We start from the raw sequence: 15,545 nt of genomic DNA, 5'->3' as shown, positions 1-15,545 counted from the left end.
AGGCCAGTAAACATATTTACATTTGCTACCCACCTAACCACAGGCCCTGTTAATGTTATAGTGATGACACCATACTTGGAAGAAAAAAAAAGAGGTTTGTCTTGATAGAAACCTGCAAAGAAACACAGTAATGATTATAATGAGTTATAATTGAAGGAGTAAAGCTGTACATGGATATTGTTTTAACTAAACATATTATAAAAGTTCTAGACAGAAGCTAACAAGCAATGATTTTAAGGAAGAGGATGATGCAACAACAAGGCAAAAGATACAAATATATAATTGTAAAACAAGCATTGTCTCACTGTGACACGAAACAGTCATGTGGTAGTTTGTTCAAGTACTTAAGTGTAAGCACGTAAAGTAGTCAAAAGTTTATGCAATATTAACTGATATAATACTATAAGTTACAGTAACTGTAAACTGTAGTCATAGAACTTGCAATTCATGTGTGTACTCTGCTGTAAATTAAGCAATGTAAAGTTTGATGTATTGTAATGTATTAAAGCAAGAATGTAGAATGATTCTACTATTAATTTAAATAAAGTATCATGGAAATGTACGATACATTTGGCTGTCTGCCTATATACTTTGTCAAACCAAATAACAGCATGTACTAACAGTGAAACTTACAATCCCCATCAACTTTGATTGGAACACAAACATGTGATTGAAATTACAATCAGCTTCTAAATACACCTATTTGCCAACACCCCCTTTCCTCCTTTTAATGATGAAAAATGGCAAAATGCTTTCATTTGTTCAAAATGTGTTATCCATATTGCATGGGTGTGGAGGGGCAACATATGCAAAAACTGATTCAGGCTGTTTCTTAGATAATTATGAGTGACTTCCTGTAAATACTACGGATAGGTGTGCAAAATGCAAAAATCGAATTCCCTCAAACTTTTTCACAAGAAAGCCCTCTGGAAACTATTTAAGAAAATACAACTTTGAGTTCGTTTGGATTTATATTTTTCAAGTAAAGCGATTTTTTAATTTTCACCCTTGGAGAAGCCCTCGAACCACTGAAAAATGTGCTTCGTATTTGCGACTCGTGTAAGAAAACTAAAACAATTATCAAATCTATTTCGATATTACACAATTCAATGACCCTTCCTTTACAAAGTACAGTTATTAGAATTGGAAAAGATTCAAACCTGAATTTTTAAAAAATTTTCAAATTTACCCTGCTAAACAGCATTATCAGAAAGCTCGATTTTCGCAAATTTCAACGGCAAAACTCCCGACCTGGTACATGGATTCCGCTGTAAAGATGGTATTCTATAGAAAGAGTAAGGCTTCCTCTATCGTTCTGTGAAATAAAATTTTGGGGCAACTAAAACTATGTGTTGTTTTAAAATCTGAGAAGAAAACCTTCTACTTGGCAATACCATTTTGTTTTAATGAGAACACGAAACGTCTTGCAGCACACGAAATAGAACTTAGATGGAATAAATTTAATATAACCACAAATTTCCGCTTCAGTAAACAAATACGCACATACTCATAAACAAGTTAGAACTCCTTTTCAGTGTAAAAAAATATTACTTTCGATAAAATTGCCCACAGAAGATAAAGAATAACTACAAATCATTTAAATGGGGGAAAGGGTCGCATTCAGGCTAAAATTTCAACTGTTGTTTAGGTTATCTCTTGTATTCATGAAGACAACAGTAAGTTCAAAGGTCATAAACTTCAAGCAAGTACCGTAAATATTTTCGGTCGTCTAAATTCACAGTTTAAGTTGCCCCAAAATTTTATTTCACAGATCGATAGAGGAAGCCTTACTCTTTCTATAGAACACCATCTTTATAGTGGAATCCATGTACCAGGTAGGGAGTTTTGCCGTTGAAATTTGCCAAAATCGAGCTTTCTGATAATGCTGTTTAGGAGGGTAAATTTGAATTTTTAAAAAAAAATCAGGTTTGAATCTTTTCCAATTCTAATAACAGTACTTTGTAAAGGAAGGGTCATTGAATTGTGTAATATCGAAATAGATTTGATATTTGTTTTAGATTTCTTACACGAGTCGCAAATACGAAGCACATTTTTCAGTGGTTCAAGGGCTTCTCCAAGGGTGAAAATTAAAAAATTGTTTCACTTGAAAAATATAAATTCAAACGAACTCAAAGTTGTATTTTCTTAAATAGTTTCCAGAGGGCTTTCTTGTGAAAAAGTTTGAGGGAATTCGATTTTTGCATTTTGCACACCTATCCGTAGTAGTTACCGGAAGTCACTCTTATGACACAGATTTTTCCAGCTGATGGAGGGGTCTGCCCTATGAAGTTGTCCCTACCTGAACCCAAAATGCTGTCTGAAGGATACTGGAGATCAATTTTGTTCAATGATTCCTCAGTTCTGGAGACTACGAAAGAAAGTAAAAATCAGGTACAATGTAACAAATTAAGAGTGCCTGCCTGTAAAAATCAGACAAATGCTTAATTTTGTGGCAAGGGTTGAAAATTCTATTTCGCTCATATTCTTATGGTAGATAGGCTAGGGCATGACAAAAACTACTGGATAGTTTTTTTGGTAAAATATCCTTTTATTTCAAAGAAATATGCAAATTACCAAATTCCGTTAAAATCGTCATTTGACGCACCATTTTATTAAACAAGTTTGAGAGCCTCGCATGCAACACCACATCATTCTTCTGTCTTTAAAATACTCAAATATTTTTGTGCAATGCTTAAATGTGTACTGGGTTGATTTTAGGGAATGTTGCATTGTCTTTTTGGGTGCAAAATAATTAAATTTCGAAGACATGTATTTCATTCACTTAAAAGTACTTCGTGAATATAATTAATTTTCACCATGTGCGAAACCTTCAAATGGATTAAGCTTCTGGTGGTTGAATCGCAGAAGGATGGTCTACAGATTCCTGTAAAAATTTCTTTAGGCAAATGATTGTGAGCGACGTGAGAGCTTTTCAAAGTACGTTAAAAATGCAAATATTTGACCATCAGTCGTCAAATTTCAAGTTACGGGTTAGGCGTATATTTTAGTATGCGCCACATGACTTGACCTATAATAAGTTGAAATAGACACAGAGCTGATTATTTCGAAATTTTCTAACCTCGTTTGCTGTAAAAGGCAGGTCCATAGGCGATTTGACGTGTTTCTCTCCCCATTCGTTGCACATAAAGCAGAAGTTTGCTTTTGTTTACATAATGTCTGATGTACATCGCCAACTGTCAACCTATTATTGGTCAAATACCATGAACCTGTGACCCTCTTTCTGTGCATATGAACATCACTGCATCTAAGTCAAAAATGGCCGAGTCATTTGTAGATAGTTGCTTGCTTTGCACTGCGCCAAAATATTACCTTTGATCGATTGCTGACCATCGCTGAAAAGCGTGTCGGCGTAGCACAATCTTACAGCTGTTATTTGTTCGTCACACAATGCTGTCACAGCATATGCTGCACATTTTGATCTATTTTGTACAGAGCACTCTCAGGATTAGTGAAACAATTTAATCTTTGTTCATCTGTTTGTTCATATATATAATAATAGGTGTATATTTATATAATCGTCACTGATTCTATAGTGTACGTGGCCTCGGTCCAAATCACGTTTGTTGTACAGTCTGATGTTTCAGACAACAGCTACTAAAGCTAGTGCCTGTACTCACTAAAATTAAAAAAAAAATCACCACAAACAAATTATAGATGAATGAAGCAAGAACAAGCTGAAATAAAAATAGGAAATCACAACGTGTCTAATTCGCGAGAAAAACAGACTAAATTTAATTAGTAATTACCTGAGTAAATAGCCCTGGCCATGGCATTTTATTTGGCGTATTTTGTTTGCTTAGTGGTGAGGCATTGGTATGTTTGTAACAGAAAATAGAGGACTGTTGTCAATACAGTCCAAAATTATTGTCAGTAAAATATTGTAAATAAAACACCTATTGACCGGCTACCTCCGCGGCCACCATTTGGTCGTTCCAATAAGGGTTTCATTATTGTCTTTACCCCTATTAAGCGGCCATCCAAAAGTTAAAAACTTTGTTTTGGAAAGGGCGATGGCAGGTAAGAGTCTGAAATTGAAGGTGTATGACGAGTGATAATTCAAACATACGTCTATCATCATTGCCTTTAATTGACTCCATGTTCACTAAGAAATTTATAACCCGATAGTGAAAAATTAAATATTCAAGGTACACCAACCTCTATTTAAGCGGCTAGCCCCATTAAGCGGTCACCACCCATTTCCCCGAGGGTAGCCCACTGTATTACATGTAAACCAAAAATAATTGCACAGCGCGAAAAGACCTAGGTATGAGTTTAGCGTAACAGTATTACGCCGGGCATGTAGGTAGCGGTGGTCAAGTAAAAGATAACAACAGGGGCAATGGTAAACTATTCATTCTTTTCATTTATTAATTTAGTCTCTTCCTACTCAACACGATTGTGTGCTTCCAGTGGTTCCAAGCCTTACTGAGCCTTACGTATTAGGATAGAAATTGTCCTACCCCTACCCTCTAAAATGAGATGACAACATTGCGTGACGAACAAGCAAGGAACCGCTGCAAGCAAGGATTCAAGCAGTAATAGATCAAACGTAATATTTTGGTGTAGTGCAAAATAAGCAACTATCCACAAATGACTCAGCCGGTTTTGACTAAGATGCGGTGGTGATCATATGTGTCGAAAGAGGGTCACAGATTCATGGTATTCGACCATTAAATAAGTTGACAGTTGGCGATGTACATCGGACGTGACGTAAACAAAAGCAAACTTCTGCTTTATGTGCAACGAATGGTGAGAGAAACACGTCAAATCGTCTATGGACCTGCCTTTTACAGCAAACAAGGTTAGAAAATTTTGAAATAATCAGCTGTGTCTATTTCAACTTATTATAGGTCAAGTCATGTGGTGCATGCTAAAATATACGCCTAACCCGTAACTTGAAATTTGACGACTGATGGTCAAATATTTGCATTTTTAACGTACTTTGAAAAGCTCTCGCGTCGCTCACAATCATTTGCCTAAAGAAATTTTTACAGGAATCTGTAGACCATCCTTCTGCGATTCAACCACCAGAAGCTTAATATATTTGAAGGTTTTGCACATGGTGAAAATTAATTATATTCACGAAGTACTTTTAAGTGAATGAAATACATGTCTTCGAAATTTAATTATTTTGCACCCAAAAAGACAACGCAACATTCCCTAAAATCAACCCAGTACACATTTAAGCATTGCACAAAAATATTTGAGTGTTTTAAAGACAGAAGAATGATGTGGTTTTGCATGCGAGGCTCTCAAACTTGTTTAATAAAATGGTGCATCAAATGATGATTTTAACGGAATTTGGTAATTTGCATATTTCTTTGAAATAAAAGGATATTTTGCCAAAAAAAACTATCCAGTAGTTTTTGTCATGCCCTAGCCTATCTACCATGAAAATATAAGTGAAATCGACTTTTCGACCCTTGCCGAGTTATTTCCCATTTTTATGGACAGGGACTCTTAAGACAAACAACTCAGAGACTCAAAGAGCACATAAACATTAGCTGACATACAGAAACGCAGTAAGATGTTGATAATTAGCACATTTGTTAGGAAACTTCCTAACAAAAGGCACTAATTATCAACATCTTACTGCATCTCTATACATGTATGTCAGCTCATGCTTATGCACTAGTGGAAACCAGCCTTTAAATGACAAATACCTGAAACACAGATAACTGAGTTGGAATTATAAACAAAAGCTGATGAACTTTGTTGCATATACAGCAATTTGAAATCCAGCAACTCTTCCTCATTGGACTCCTGTAAAACAAAAATAGAGATTCAAGTACATACATGTAATGATCTCCAACAATGTACTGCATCTGAATCTACGAAACAACACCATCCTTCCTTAAATAATTGGTGTGCTTTTTAATACTTAGGCCTTACTACATCATCAAGAAAATTACTTCATCGTAATTGTGAGAGCATGCCAATTTATCGTTAATTTTTAATTTGCACTTCAGTTGAAATTAACACGTGCTAGTCCGCAATTTTCCCAGTCAAATAATAAATAGGTAATCATATGAAGGCTCAAAGGGATTAAAAGGATTTACAGTACTTGCAATATTTGAAAATTCTTTCAAATTGCACTTGCCTAAAGGTTCATGAAATTTTGAGAGAATTTTAAAATACCACTGGTAATGTGATCCTTACCTATTGCACTCGCATTCATACGATTACCTGTACTTATGCATAATTATATTGGCTGCTCAAAATTCACCCCAAGCCTCTTTTACACAAAGTTCTTTTCACACCTATGGCAACTGCTATACTTTTTTCATCTACACTGGGCAACAAAAGTACTTGAGACACTTTTAGAAAATGACACTTTTTGATATTTAACCTCTTATTCTATTTTATTTGGGTCTCAACACTTTTGTCGCTCATTGTAGCCATGCATGACACCACAAAGCACCAGACCACAAAATACAAAATTATATCTCATTACCCAGGCATGAGAGCCATAAAATCAATCTTCTACATTTTCCATAACCTACATGACCTGTGCAAGGAAGTAGAGTTTCCATTTCAGAGTAGCTAGTGTAAGTTGAAGTCCTTGAGCTTGGCTTACTTGCCATAACATTTCAACTGACTTTTAGAAACAAAGACAATTTTTATGGTTTATGTTGGCAGATGAAATCCCGACAGTCAATACATGTACAAGAAGTCTTATAGAGCATAAATCAAAATAAATGTACAACTGGACAGTAAGAAACGAGAACAAACAAAAGAGAAGCTTCTATGTGATATGTTTTCCAGGTTTTAAACAACAGTATAGTTGTCTTCAACAACATACCACGGTTAAAGAGTTTGCAAGAAAATGATTGACCTCAATTAAACTAATATTAATGGGTTTAAATTTGAAAATGGACATGATGTGTCATGTGTCACAATGTGAATCTGACAACCTTTTTCTGAGTGAAGCAAACAGTTCCACTTAACTTTTTTAAGCAAATCAAAAGGCTCTGAAGAACATGTTAATAAGCAATTAAACACCATCTGTGTTAAGTGCAATTTTATCATGCAAAATTATCCAGTTAAATTTGCATGTCAGACATAAAATGTTACTTGAATTAGGTTCAAACAACTTTTAACAATACATTAATAAAGTTATTGTTACATACCAAATAAAAATTTGTGCATGCGAGAGGAAAACAGAACCAATAAAAGCAACAAGATTACAGAATTTCAAATACACACAAAACCTGAGTGTCAGTTCACTTGGAAACAGAGTACAGTAGGTATAAGTGAAACACCACAAACTAGGTTATCAGACCTACCCAAACTCAGTGATTGGGGAAAGAGAAAAGCAGTCATGCCCCCCTCCCCCCCACCTTGCCCCCAAAAAAGTCAATGCTAAGTTTATTTTGAAAATAATAGCATGGAAAGCTTTGTGTTAAGATACACACATATTGAATACATTCAGGTGCTGATCACTGCTGGAGCCAGTATAGCGCTCTACAATGAAGGAGCTGTTATAATGAATTATGTTGAGAGACTACTCAGATCTTGAGTACATATGGAGTTTAATACAGCTCTGTTTTGTAGGCTAACATAAAGTTAGCCCACTCATTAGTTAGTTTCCATAGACACTGAATACATCCATATATTTTGCATTCATTATTTCTGTTTGTTTCTGTCATGGTTGTCACATGACTTATGCATAGCCTTATTTGGTACTTAAGGTGGCTCCCTATAGTTTTACAATCGCATGCGCACTGAGGATGAAAGTGCAAGTAATCTGCATGTGCTCGAAGGAACATGTCAGTGTTTTTTGATATTTTATGACGTCAACATGAGCACAAAAAGCAAAACTGGCAGTGAATTTTCTCGCGTTTTCCTCAGTGAAATTCCGTAAAATTTGGCAGACTGGTAGTAAATATTTTACTTTAGTCGGGGCTTGTTTTTCAGGGAACTCTATACAACCAGTTTTTACACAGCGGTAAAGGACATAAATTTGCAAAAATCAGAAAAAATGCCTGTACAAAGCTTATTCTTTGAGTTTAAAATTTGTATCCCGCAGGATGCGATGTGCTGTGAAAATTTTGGAAGATTTCACCACAGGAAATACAAGAAAATCACAAATATTTGTTTGGGCATTTATAATTCAAGACTAAAACCCATAATTTTAACAGAGATAATAGTACAACACTATTTAATCATTGCTCATTACATGTGGTAAGTTTGAGAGGACTGGGTGTAAAAACGAATGCAAAAACAGCATTCAAAGCATAACACTTGTGTGTGCAATGCCATAAATGATTACCCTATGGAGCCACCTTAAAGTGCCTATGAAGTAAAAAATAATTCCTGCTTATTTGAAAGGCTTTTCAAAGTAAAGGAGACTGGTGTTTTCCTTTTTGGAATATCGTTTTTGTTTTAGAGATATTTATGTTTTTGTAAGGAAAGTGATGCAGCATAGGTGGTTCCTCTAAAACAGCACAACACTCAATCGAGAATAACTCTAGAAATATTAAAGCAGTGTTCTTTAAACTTGGCACCAGATATGTACATCACAAAAGAAACATAATGACACCCGTCGTGCCATTGCCATGACAACAGTTATGCTGCTGGGTCTGTTTTAATTAAGACTAAAATTCCCAGATTTTATCACAAGGATCATCCACTCCCACCAATCTAATGGGGAGAGTTAAGACAATATGGGAGCCATGTGTGTTCTGAGCAAGACCCCTGTCCCACTTTAAAAGGTTGCAAATGGGGATATTTGGTTTTTCACAGAAAGAGACTGGAGCCAAGAGTGTTGCCATGGCAACAACATAGTAGGTGTCACTCTGTTTCTTTTGTGATGTACATTTCTGGTGCCAAGTTTGAAGAACACCGAGTTATTCTTGATTGAGTGTTGTGCTGTTTTAGAGGAACCATCTATGACGTCATCACTTTCCTCATTTGCACAATATAAAAACATGAATATCTCTAAACCTAAAAAAGATATTCCAAAAAAGGAAATTGCCATTCTTCTTTACTTTAAAAAGCCTTTCAAATAAGCAGGAATTATTCTTTACTTCACAGGCACTTTGAAGCAGTTCTTGGCAAAGCACAGCTATTTGGTTATCTTATCACTATGCAAAATGTAACTCTTCCATTGACCTAGTAAAGCCTTTATTGTAAGGCCAGAACTTTCTGTTACACTGACACAAACATTGTATCAATAGAGGCAAATTACAAAATCGTTTTTTATCTAGGATAGCCATGTCTTGATGTGTGATAAAAAATTGACTTACATTATACGTCACTTTGTAAGGCAGGATGCTGACACGGTCCAGAGCAGTAGGAACCTGAGTTGTATCTCTGTCAAGGACACCTATACATACCATTGAGTACAGGCACAATCAGTTACTACATGTACGTTATGTCAGTCAGATTTCTGATCCAGCCATTGAAGCAGGTAATGATCAGGTAACCTTGACTGTCTTTGAATTTTCAAGCACTTTCACCACACATTAAAAGACAAGCATCTGGTCCAATCTCTACAGGTAAAGATTATTTTTATAAGCAGAATATTCATGAATTCAAGATTTTCCTGCTTAACCCATGTCAGATCTAAATACACTGTAAGTACTCAAAGTACCCTTCTTATTTATTCACAACCAAGTTCTGTGGCAAAGTAAGACAATCAGCACATTGCTGCACTTTGCTGATACAATGTTTTCAATTCCATTTCAAAATTGGGTCATTAGCCCTCAAGCAAACAGGTAAAATTGCCCATTGACACCTGGAACGTTTTGGAGAAAACACATTCTGTGGACATTTTGGACATTTTCAGCCTGGATGTGAGCCAAATTAGCTCCTATCTACCCAAAAAGGCATTTGAAACATGGTGAAACATGACAGCATGCCTCTCTTTACACTAGCATTAAGGCTTTGGATGAGAAAGTGACCTACATCTTATGGCTTTTTGTTTTTTGTTTTTTTGCTTTGCTTTTTTTCCTTTTCTTATCTTTTTGCTGTAGTGGTTGACCTTCTAATGGGCTTGCCTCCAGTTCTAGAATTCTAGAGAAAGCATCATGGAGACGGACAATTCTTGGAGTAGCCAAGTATAGTTCAGGGTAATTTAGCTCAAAATTTTCACTCAAATTTCTGAGCATTTTCGTGCATATTTCAGGCTCAGTGGACCCCAATCACTCTGATCTGGGTATCATTGGAAAGATCTTTTCCTCCTGCAGACCTTGAGGATACGTGATACCAATTTTGGTCAAAGGTGATGAACTCAGAAGTGGAACAAAGGCCAATGCAATAATTGACAATTAAAAAAAAACCCTTTCCTATTAAATTCAATCATACTAGTCTTATATTCCTCTAAGTGTAAAATGTTTGAACACTTTTCTGTATCTTTCCTCACTCAAGGGAAATTGTGTCTCATAGAACTGCATGAAAAGGAAGCAAAACAAGTGGGACAATGTTCACTGTGTGAGTTAATTAAAAAAACTCAACAAAACAGCATTCCTAGTATGTTCTGGAAAGTTGTAACAAATGATTAAGGTTGATGGGAATTAAGATTCAGTTGTAACACTGAATACCATGTGGCACTAAATTTTTGCAGGAGTTAATTTTTGCAAATTGACAATTTTTTGTATTTTGCGGGAACTACTTTTTGCGACTGTAACAGACTGGTTTTTCTTGCTGGGTACTAATTTTTGCGATTTTCGGGAAGTTGTGTTTAGCTGCCATTTTTTACTCCCATTTTTTAATTAGAGTGCATGCAACTGACAAGTAAAAAACAGTAATCTAGTAATCAGTGTCACTCTATCACAGTTACATCATGCTCTTGACATCATGCTCTTGTGCAGAATTTAAGAATGCTCTTCTCAATGGAGCACCTTCAGACAATCCTTTCCGGTAAACCTTGCTTTTATTTCTGAATGTTTTGTTTCTCATTTCATGGCTTTGGTTCTGAACGAAAGAGAGGTTTTAAAGAAGTGGCAGCAACAAGAATCTACTTTTGCATGAATTCTTTTTAAAACCTGCAAAAAATTTAGTGCAGCACAATATCATACTCCTTGTACAAGTCCAGCTAAGCCAGGACTGTTTATCTGTCTACAGCCCTGTGGCTGTGATCACAAAGACTACAAAATTAATAAGTTATGTGTTCAAATGAAACTGAGTTCAGAATCGATCATGTTCACTGAAGACAGGAACAAAAGGAAACTGACAGCAGTTACACCAACAGCTTATGAACTGACACTAACAGATTGACTATCACAACCCAAATTGTACAGATGGTGTTGTAACTGTGATAAATTATATCCTTTCAAATGTATCATCCCACCCCTAAAAATAACAAGAGGTCAGTATTTATTTCATACCACAAGTGAACATTAATGTTACATAATTAACCAACCAACTGATTGCGTATTTGGATTATCTCACCTAGAAAATAACACAACTGCATGGTTTGCGGCCCCCTTAAAGCCACTGCAGCCAATACAAGGATGCCAAAACTATAAAAGTGAAAAGAAATTTGAATGTCTTAATAAATGCACAGTTAGGTAAACTGAAGAAAAAACAACACAAAACAGCAGATGTAACATGTACTAAACATTTCTACACATTTATGCCACCAGTTGTGAACATTCACAACCAAGCTAGGCTTTCACCAAGTGAAATGAATATTGCACATTTAATTTATCCATAAAGCTTAAAAACTATACAGAACTGAGTGCAAAACTGACAGTTTGAAGAATAAGAACATCTCTTAAACAAAAACCGGGTTTCTTTTTGATAGATTGAAAACTCCAATAACTCCAACCTTCAAAGGAAATTGAAAATCAAGTTATCAGGAGTTGAGAACAAAATAATGACTGGGAGCAAGGAAAAAAAACAGACTTTACTGTATTTCTATTCATACAGTGTACATTTTTATCAAATTTGACTAGTAGTAGTCAAAGATTATGAGTGCGTTTGACACTGTCACTTTAATATGTCTACCTTGTGATTTCCCTGGCTGACTTTCAACCTTTGTCTATTGCTAAAATCAACATTTTTCATCAACAACTGAGGTTTTAAAGATGGTTACAAAACAGCCCAAAGAAAATACGCATGGTGATTGGTTTAAAATTGTGTTTCTAAAACTTGATAGAAACAGAAAACTAGCATGAGCTGTTGACGTAATGATGACGGGAGCAAAGAGAATTTACATTTTGATTTTTATTCATACGGTGTACATTTTTATCAAATTTGACTAGTAGTAATCAAAGATTGCAAGTGCGTTTGATGCCGTCATTTAAATATATCTACCTTATGACTTATAAGTGGCAGTTTACAGTATAACAATTTTTAAGATATTTTTTCACTGCTTTCTTGAACAGGTCTAACGCTGGAAATACAAGTACTGCTCTCAATTACTTTACAGTGTGTACTTTCAGAACTTAATCAAGGCTGTGCTCCAGCGGTGCCCAGTCGCCTCAGACTACTTCGACATGACTTCAACCAAATCTCCAACTGGTACATCAGCAACAAATTAACAGTAAATGTAAAGAAGACTAAATTGATGCAATGTTGGTGAAACAATGTTGTCGTCATTTAATAACTTTAAGTTTTCTACTAACAAGACGCATATCTGCGTAAACTTGGGCGTGTTTCCTGGCATATCGAGCTGTAAACGCCAGGAAATTGACATGGTAAAGTCTTAGTTGTGTTGTATATTGCCCACTGTCCATTTTTTTAGGCCTGGTCTGTGGTCAGCGTTTTTTTTTAAGTAAAGCAATGAAGGTTTTGGCAGTAAAATGCTAACTTTCAACCTATATGATTGCATTTGAGTCCATCTATGTGGCCAACAGGATTTTAAAAAATAGATAAAGTATTGCTTATTGAAATGAACTCAGATACTAAAATGTCATGTTTGTTCTATGGGTTAACACTTTTCAACCCAGCTTGTTTCAGATATTGTTTTGAATGATAGCATTAGATAAAGATAAGATAAGATAAAATTTTATTGTACAATCCTTAAAAGGTTTTTCAGTGAACAATATAATACATGAGGTGAAATAAGTACAAAGTACACTAGTTATATATTATGTATGAAGTACACTTGGTGTAAAAAAAAAAAAGTAGAAAGAAAAAAATGAAAGAAATAAGAAAAATTTAATTTAAGAACTCGCTGAGAGGTTTTGTCTTCAGAGTTTTCTTAAAATTTGCATAACTCTCACATAGTTTTAAGTCTTTGTCTAAAGAGTTCCATAGTTTTACTATTCTGTAATAAAAAGATCTCTGACCAGCAGTGGTTTTGCACAGGGAAATATTCAGTTGTTGTGAGTTTCTTGTGGTTCTGCTTGATATTTGTTGCCTTTTGACAAATTGTGATGTCAGATGGGTCGGGGCGCAGCCCGTCATGCACTTAAAAGCGAAAACAACGTCTCGAAGGTAAAGCTGCTTTTTTACGGGAAGCCACCTCAAATTCTTGAGTGATGGAGTTATATGCTCAAATTTATATGTACCACTAATTATCTGAGCAGAGAAGCTCTGAACGAGTTGAAGTTTTTGCACATTATAAGCAGTGGTACTGGACCATACAGTAGAGCAATAGTACAACTTACTGAAAACGAGCGCATTGATGATAGTCACTAATAGGCTGGAGTTAAATGCGTGCTTTGCTCAATTAATCTGGGCTAATTTACTCATACAGGATGAAACTGTCGCTAAAATGTGGTTGTCAAATGACAGAGTGGGGTCGAATGTTACACCAAGATCTTTAATGGACTCTGACGGCAAGAGTTCCTTTCTGAGCAGCGAAAGCTTAAAATCAGATAGCCTATGGATCATCGGGCGGCTGCCAAAGATCATGAGCTTTGTCTTTTCAAGGTTGAGCAGAAGACAATTATCAAAACACCAGTTACGAATTAGATGTAAATCCTTTGGGATAGTGTCCTTTGCTTCGCATTCTTCTGGTTATAGTATGATTTGGGAGAGTTTTTTTAGAGAAGAAGTAACTTTTCTTTTGCGGAGATTTTGGAAAATGTGTAGTTTCTTAAATTATTCATATCTCCCACACGGAAGGGATTTTTTCTAATCCCCCCACTCTAGAAATTAAGTGTCATACGTTTCCTTAAAGTTTTTGGCCTTTGAGACCACTGCCACCCTCAGGAATTTCCAATGCATTCTGTGGGGGAATATGGACATATTCTGGAACCACACAATGTTTTATTACTTTTTGGGGGTTAAAAGGGAAACTATAGCAAAGTTTTGCAGGGAGATCATTTGTTAGCTTCATCCCTCCTTGCAAATGGTATTGTTTTTTGGAAAAAAGGGAACTTTGATTGAAATTGGTGTTTCGTGGGAATTTCTGTTTGTCAGTATGTTTAAGGAGTACTTCAAGCTTTTTGAATGAAGAACAATGTTTATTGAACAAATAATTACCAATAAATTCTGATCTATGTTTCTTGTGAATGTAAATGCTTATGTAAATGCTTGTTTGTTCAGTGCAAATAATCAGTCGCCTAGATAGCCAAAGTAGGCTCCAGATGTTTACACTATTTTCCAGCCGCAATGTTCGCGTACTGCGGAGGTGCTCGTCTCTGTAAATTTGTGCGAAATATTTCAACGAATATCTGAGCTTGGGAAAACGCACAGAATTAAAAATTAGCAAAGTGTCATCTTTATTAATCTCCTGTAACATCACAATTTCTTGATTAATACACTAAATGGCTGTCGAGTAAATTTTTTATTGCGTCAGGATTGCGTGACAGTGCAAGCCAAGAATTGTTTTGCTGGGGTCAACGTACATGTACATTAGTTTCTTTCAGCTTAAATGTGCAATAATTTGCTCAATGGGTTTCACTCTTGTAAAGACACATAGCTCTGTTATCAGAAAATAACGAGAAAATATCGTTTAGTTCGAGATTTTATCTTTATTATACTTAACGAAGTTTCCCGGCGCGTTTTACTTAGGTGTACTCGGACAGATACATTCGTAAACAAATTTTCTAACCTTTCTGCTCTTGTTGCTCAGACATTCTTGAGTTCGTGCTGGGATTCTACTTGGTTCACGATCATACGATGACGCTTATGAAGATGCTTTTTATCAAGTTGAAGAGTTGACAGCCCTGGCTGATGGCTCCTTTGATATAACATGATTCTTGATAAATTCACTCAAAATGTTCGCTCGTAAATTGATCTCTCATAAGGCTTGCAGACCGACCCATTCCGAAAACGCTTAATGTCCTTTAGTGTTGGTCTACCTTGAACAGTGTGTTCGTATGTATATCATTTCATCGCCCCAGAAATCACGGAATCCATGCTGACTTTTCATGACGACAACTTCTGTGAATTCCACGTGCTGTACGCATGCACAGGTGATGCATGCGCCTTAGAGACCAGACGGCGATTTGTGACTGAACGCAAACAAAAATGAAGCGTAACTTTAAACTTGGGCTCCCTTTGGGATACGCCCAAGTAATAAAGAGCAAGTGAATTGTGTTTCATCTTTTAAGTACCTAGGAGTAGTACTGGATGAGAAATGGAAATGGAAGATTCAAGTCAACAGGCTTTAACAAAAACTGGGA

At 35.8% G+C, this 15,545-nt stretch overlaps 1 protein-coding gene and 1 long non-coding RNA gene across 5 annotated transcripts in view; one reads left to right on the top strand and one right to left on the bottom strand.

Moving 5' to 3' along the window:
• LOC110059314 (nuclear pore complex protein Nup133-like) overlaps positions 1 to 15,545 on the bottom strand; it is a 93,835-nt gene that overhangs the window by 58,008 nt on the left and 20,282 nt on the right. For all 4 annotated transcript variants that reach the window (XM_089292092.1, XM_089292093.1, XM_089292095.1 and 1 more), the window contains 5 exons: positions 11,416 to 11,486; positions 9,270 to 9,349; positions 5,685 to 5,784; positions 2,300 to 2,368; positions 34 to 112 (listed from right to left, as the gene is read on the bottom strand). In XM_089292092.1, coding sequence (XP_089148218.1) covers positions 34 to 112; positions 2,300 to 2,368; positions 5,685 to 5,784; positions 9,270 to 9,349; positions 11,416 to 11,486 — 399 coding nt within the window. The remainder of the gene's footprint in view (positions 1 to 33; positions 113 to 2,299; positions 2,369 to 5,684; positions 5,785 to 9,269; positions 9,350 to 11,415; positions 11,487 to 15,545) is intronic.
• On the top strand, positions 9,323 to 15,391 carry LOC149110957 (uncharacterized). The gene is made up of 2 exons (XR_016208009.1): positions 9,323 to 9,433; positions 12,354 to 15,391. It is a non-coding gene; the product is annotated as an uncharacterized LOC149110957 (long non-coding RNA).

Source organism: Orbicella faveolata, unplaced genomic scaffold (assembly GCF_042242905.1).
Source record: "Orbicella faveolata isolate gen_17 unplaced genomic scaffold, um_ofav_v1 contig_24, whole genome shotgun sequence".
Taxonomy (NCBI): Eukaryota; Metazoa; Cnidaria; class Anthozoa; order Scleractinia; family Merulinidae; genus Orbicella; species Orbicella faveolata.
Note: the sequence above shows the minus strand (reverse complement) of the source record. Positions and strands in the feature narration are given on the sequence as shown.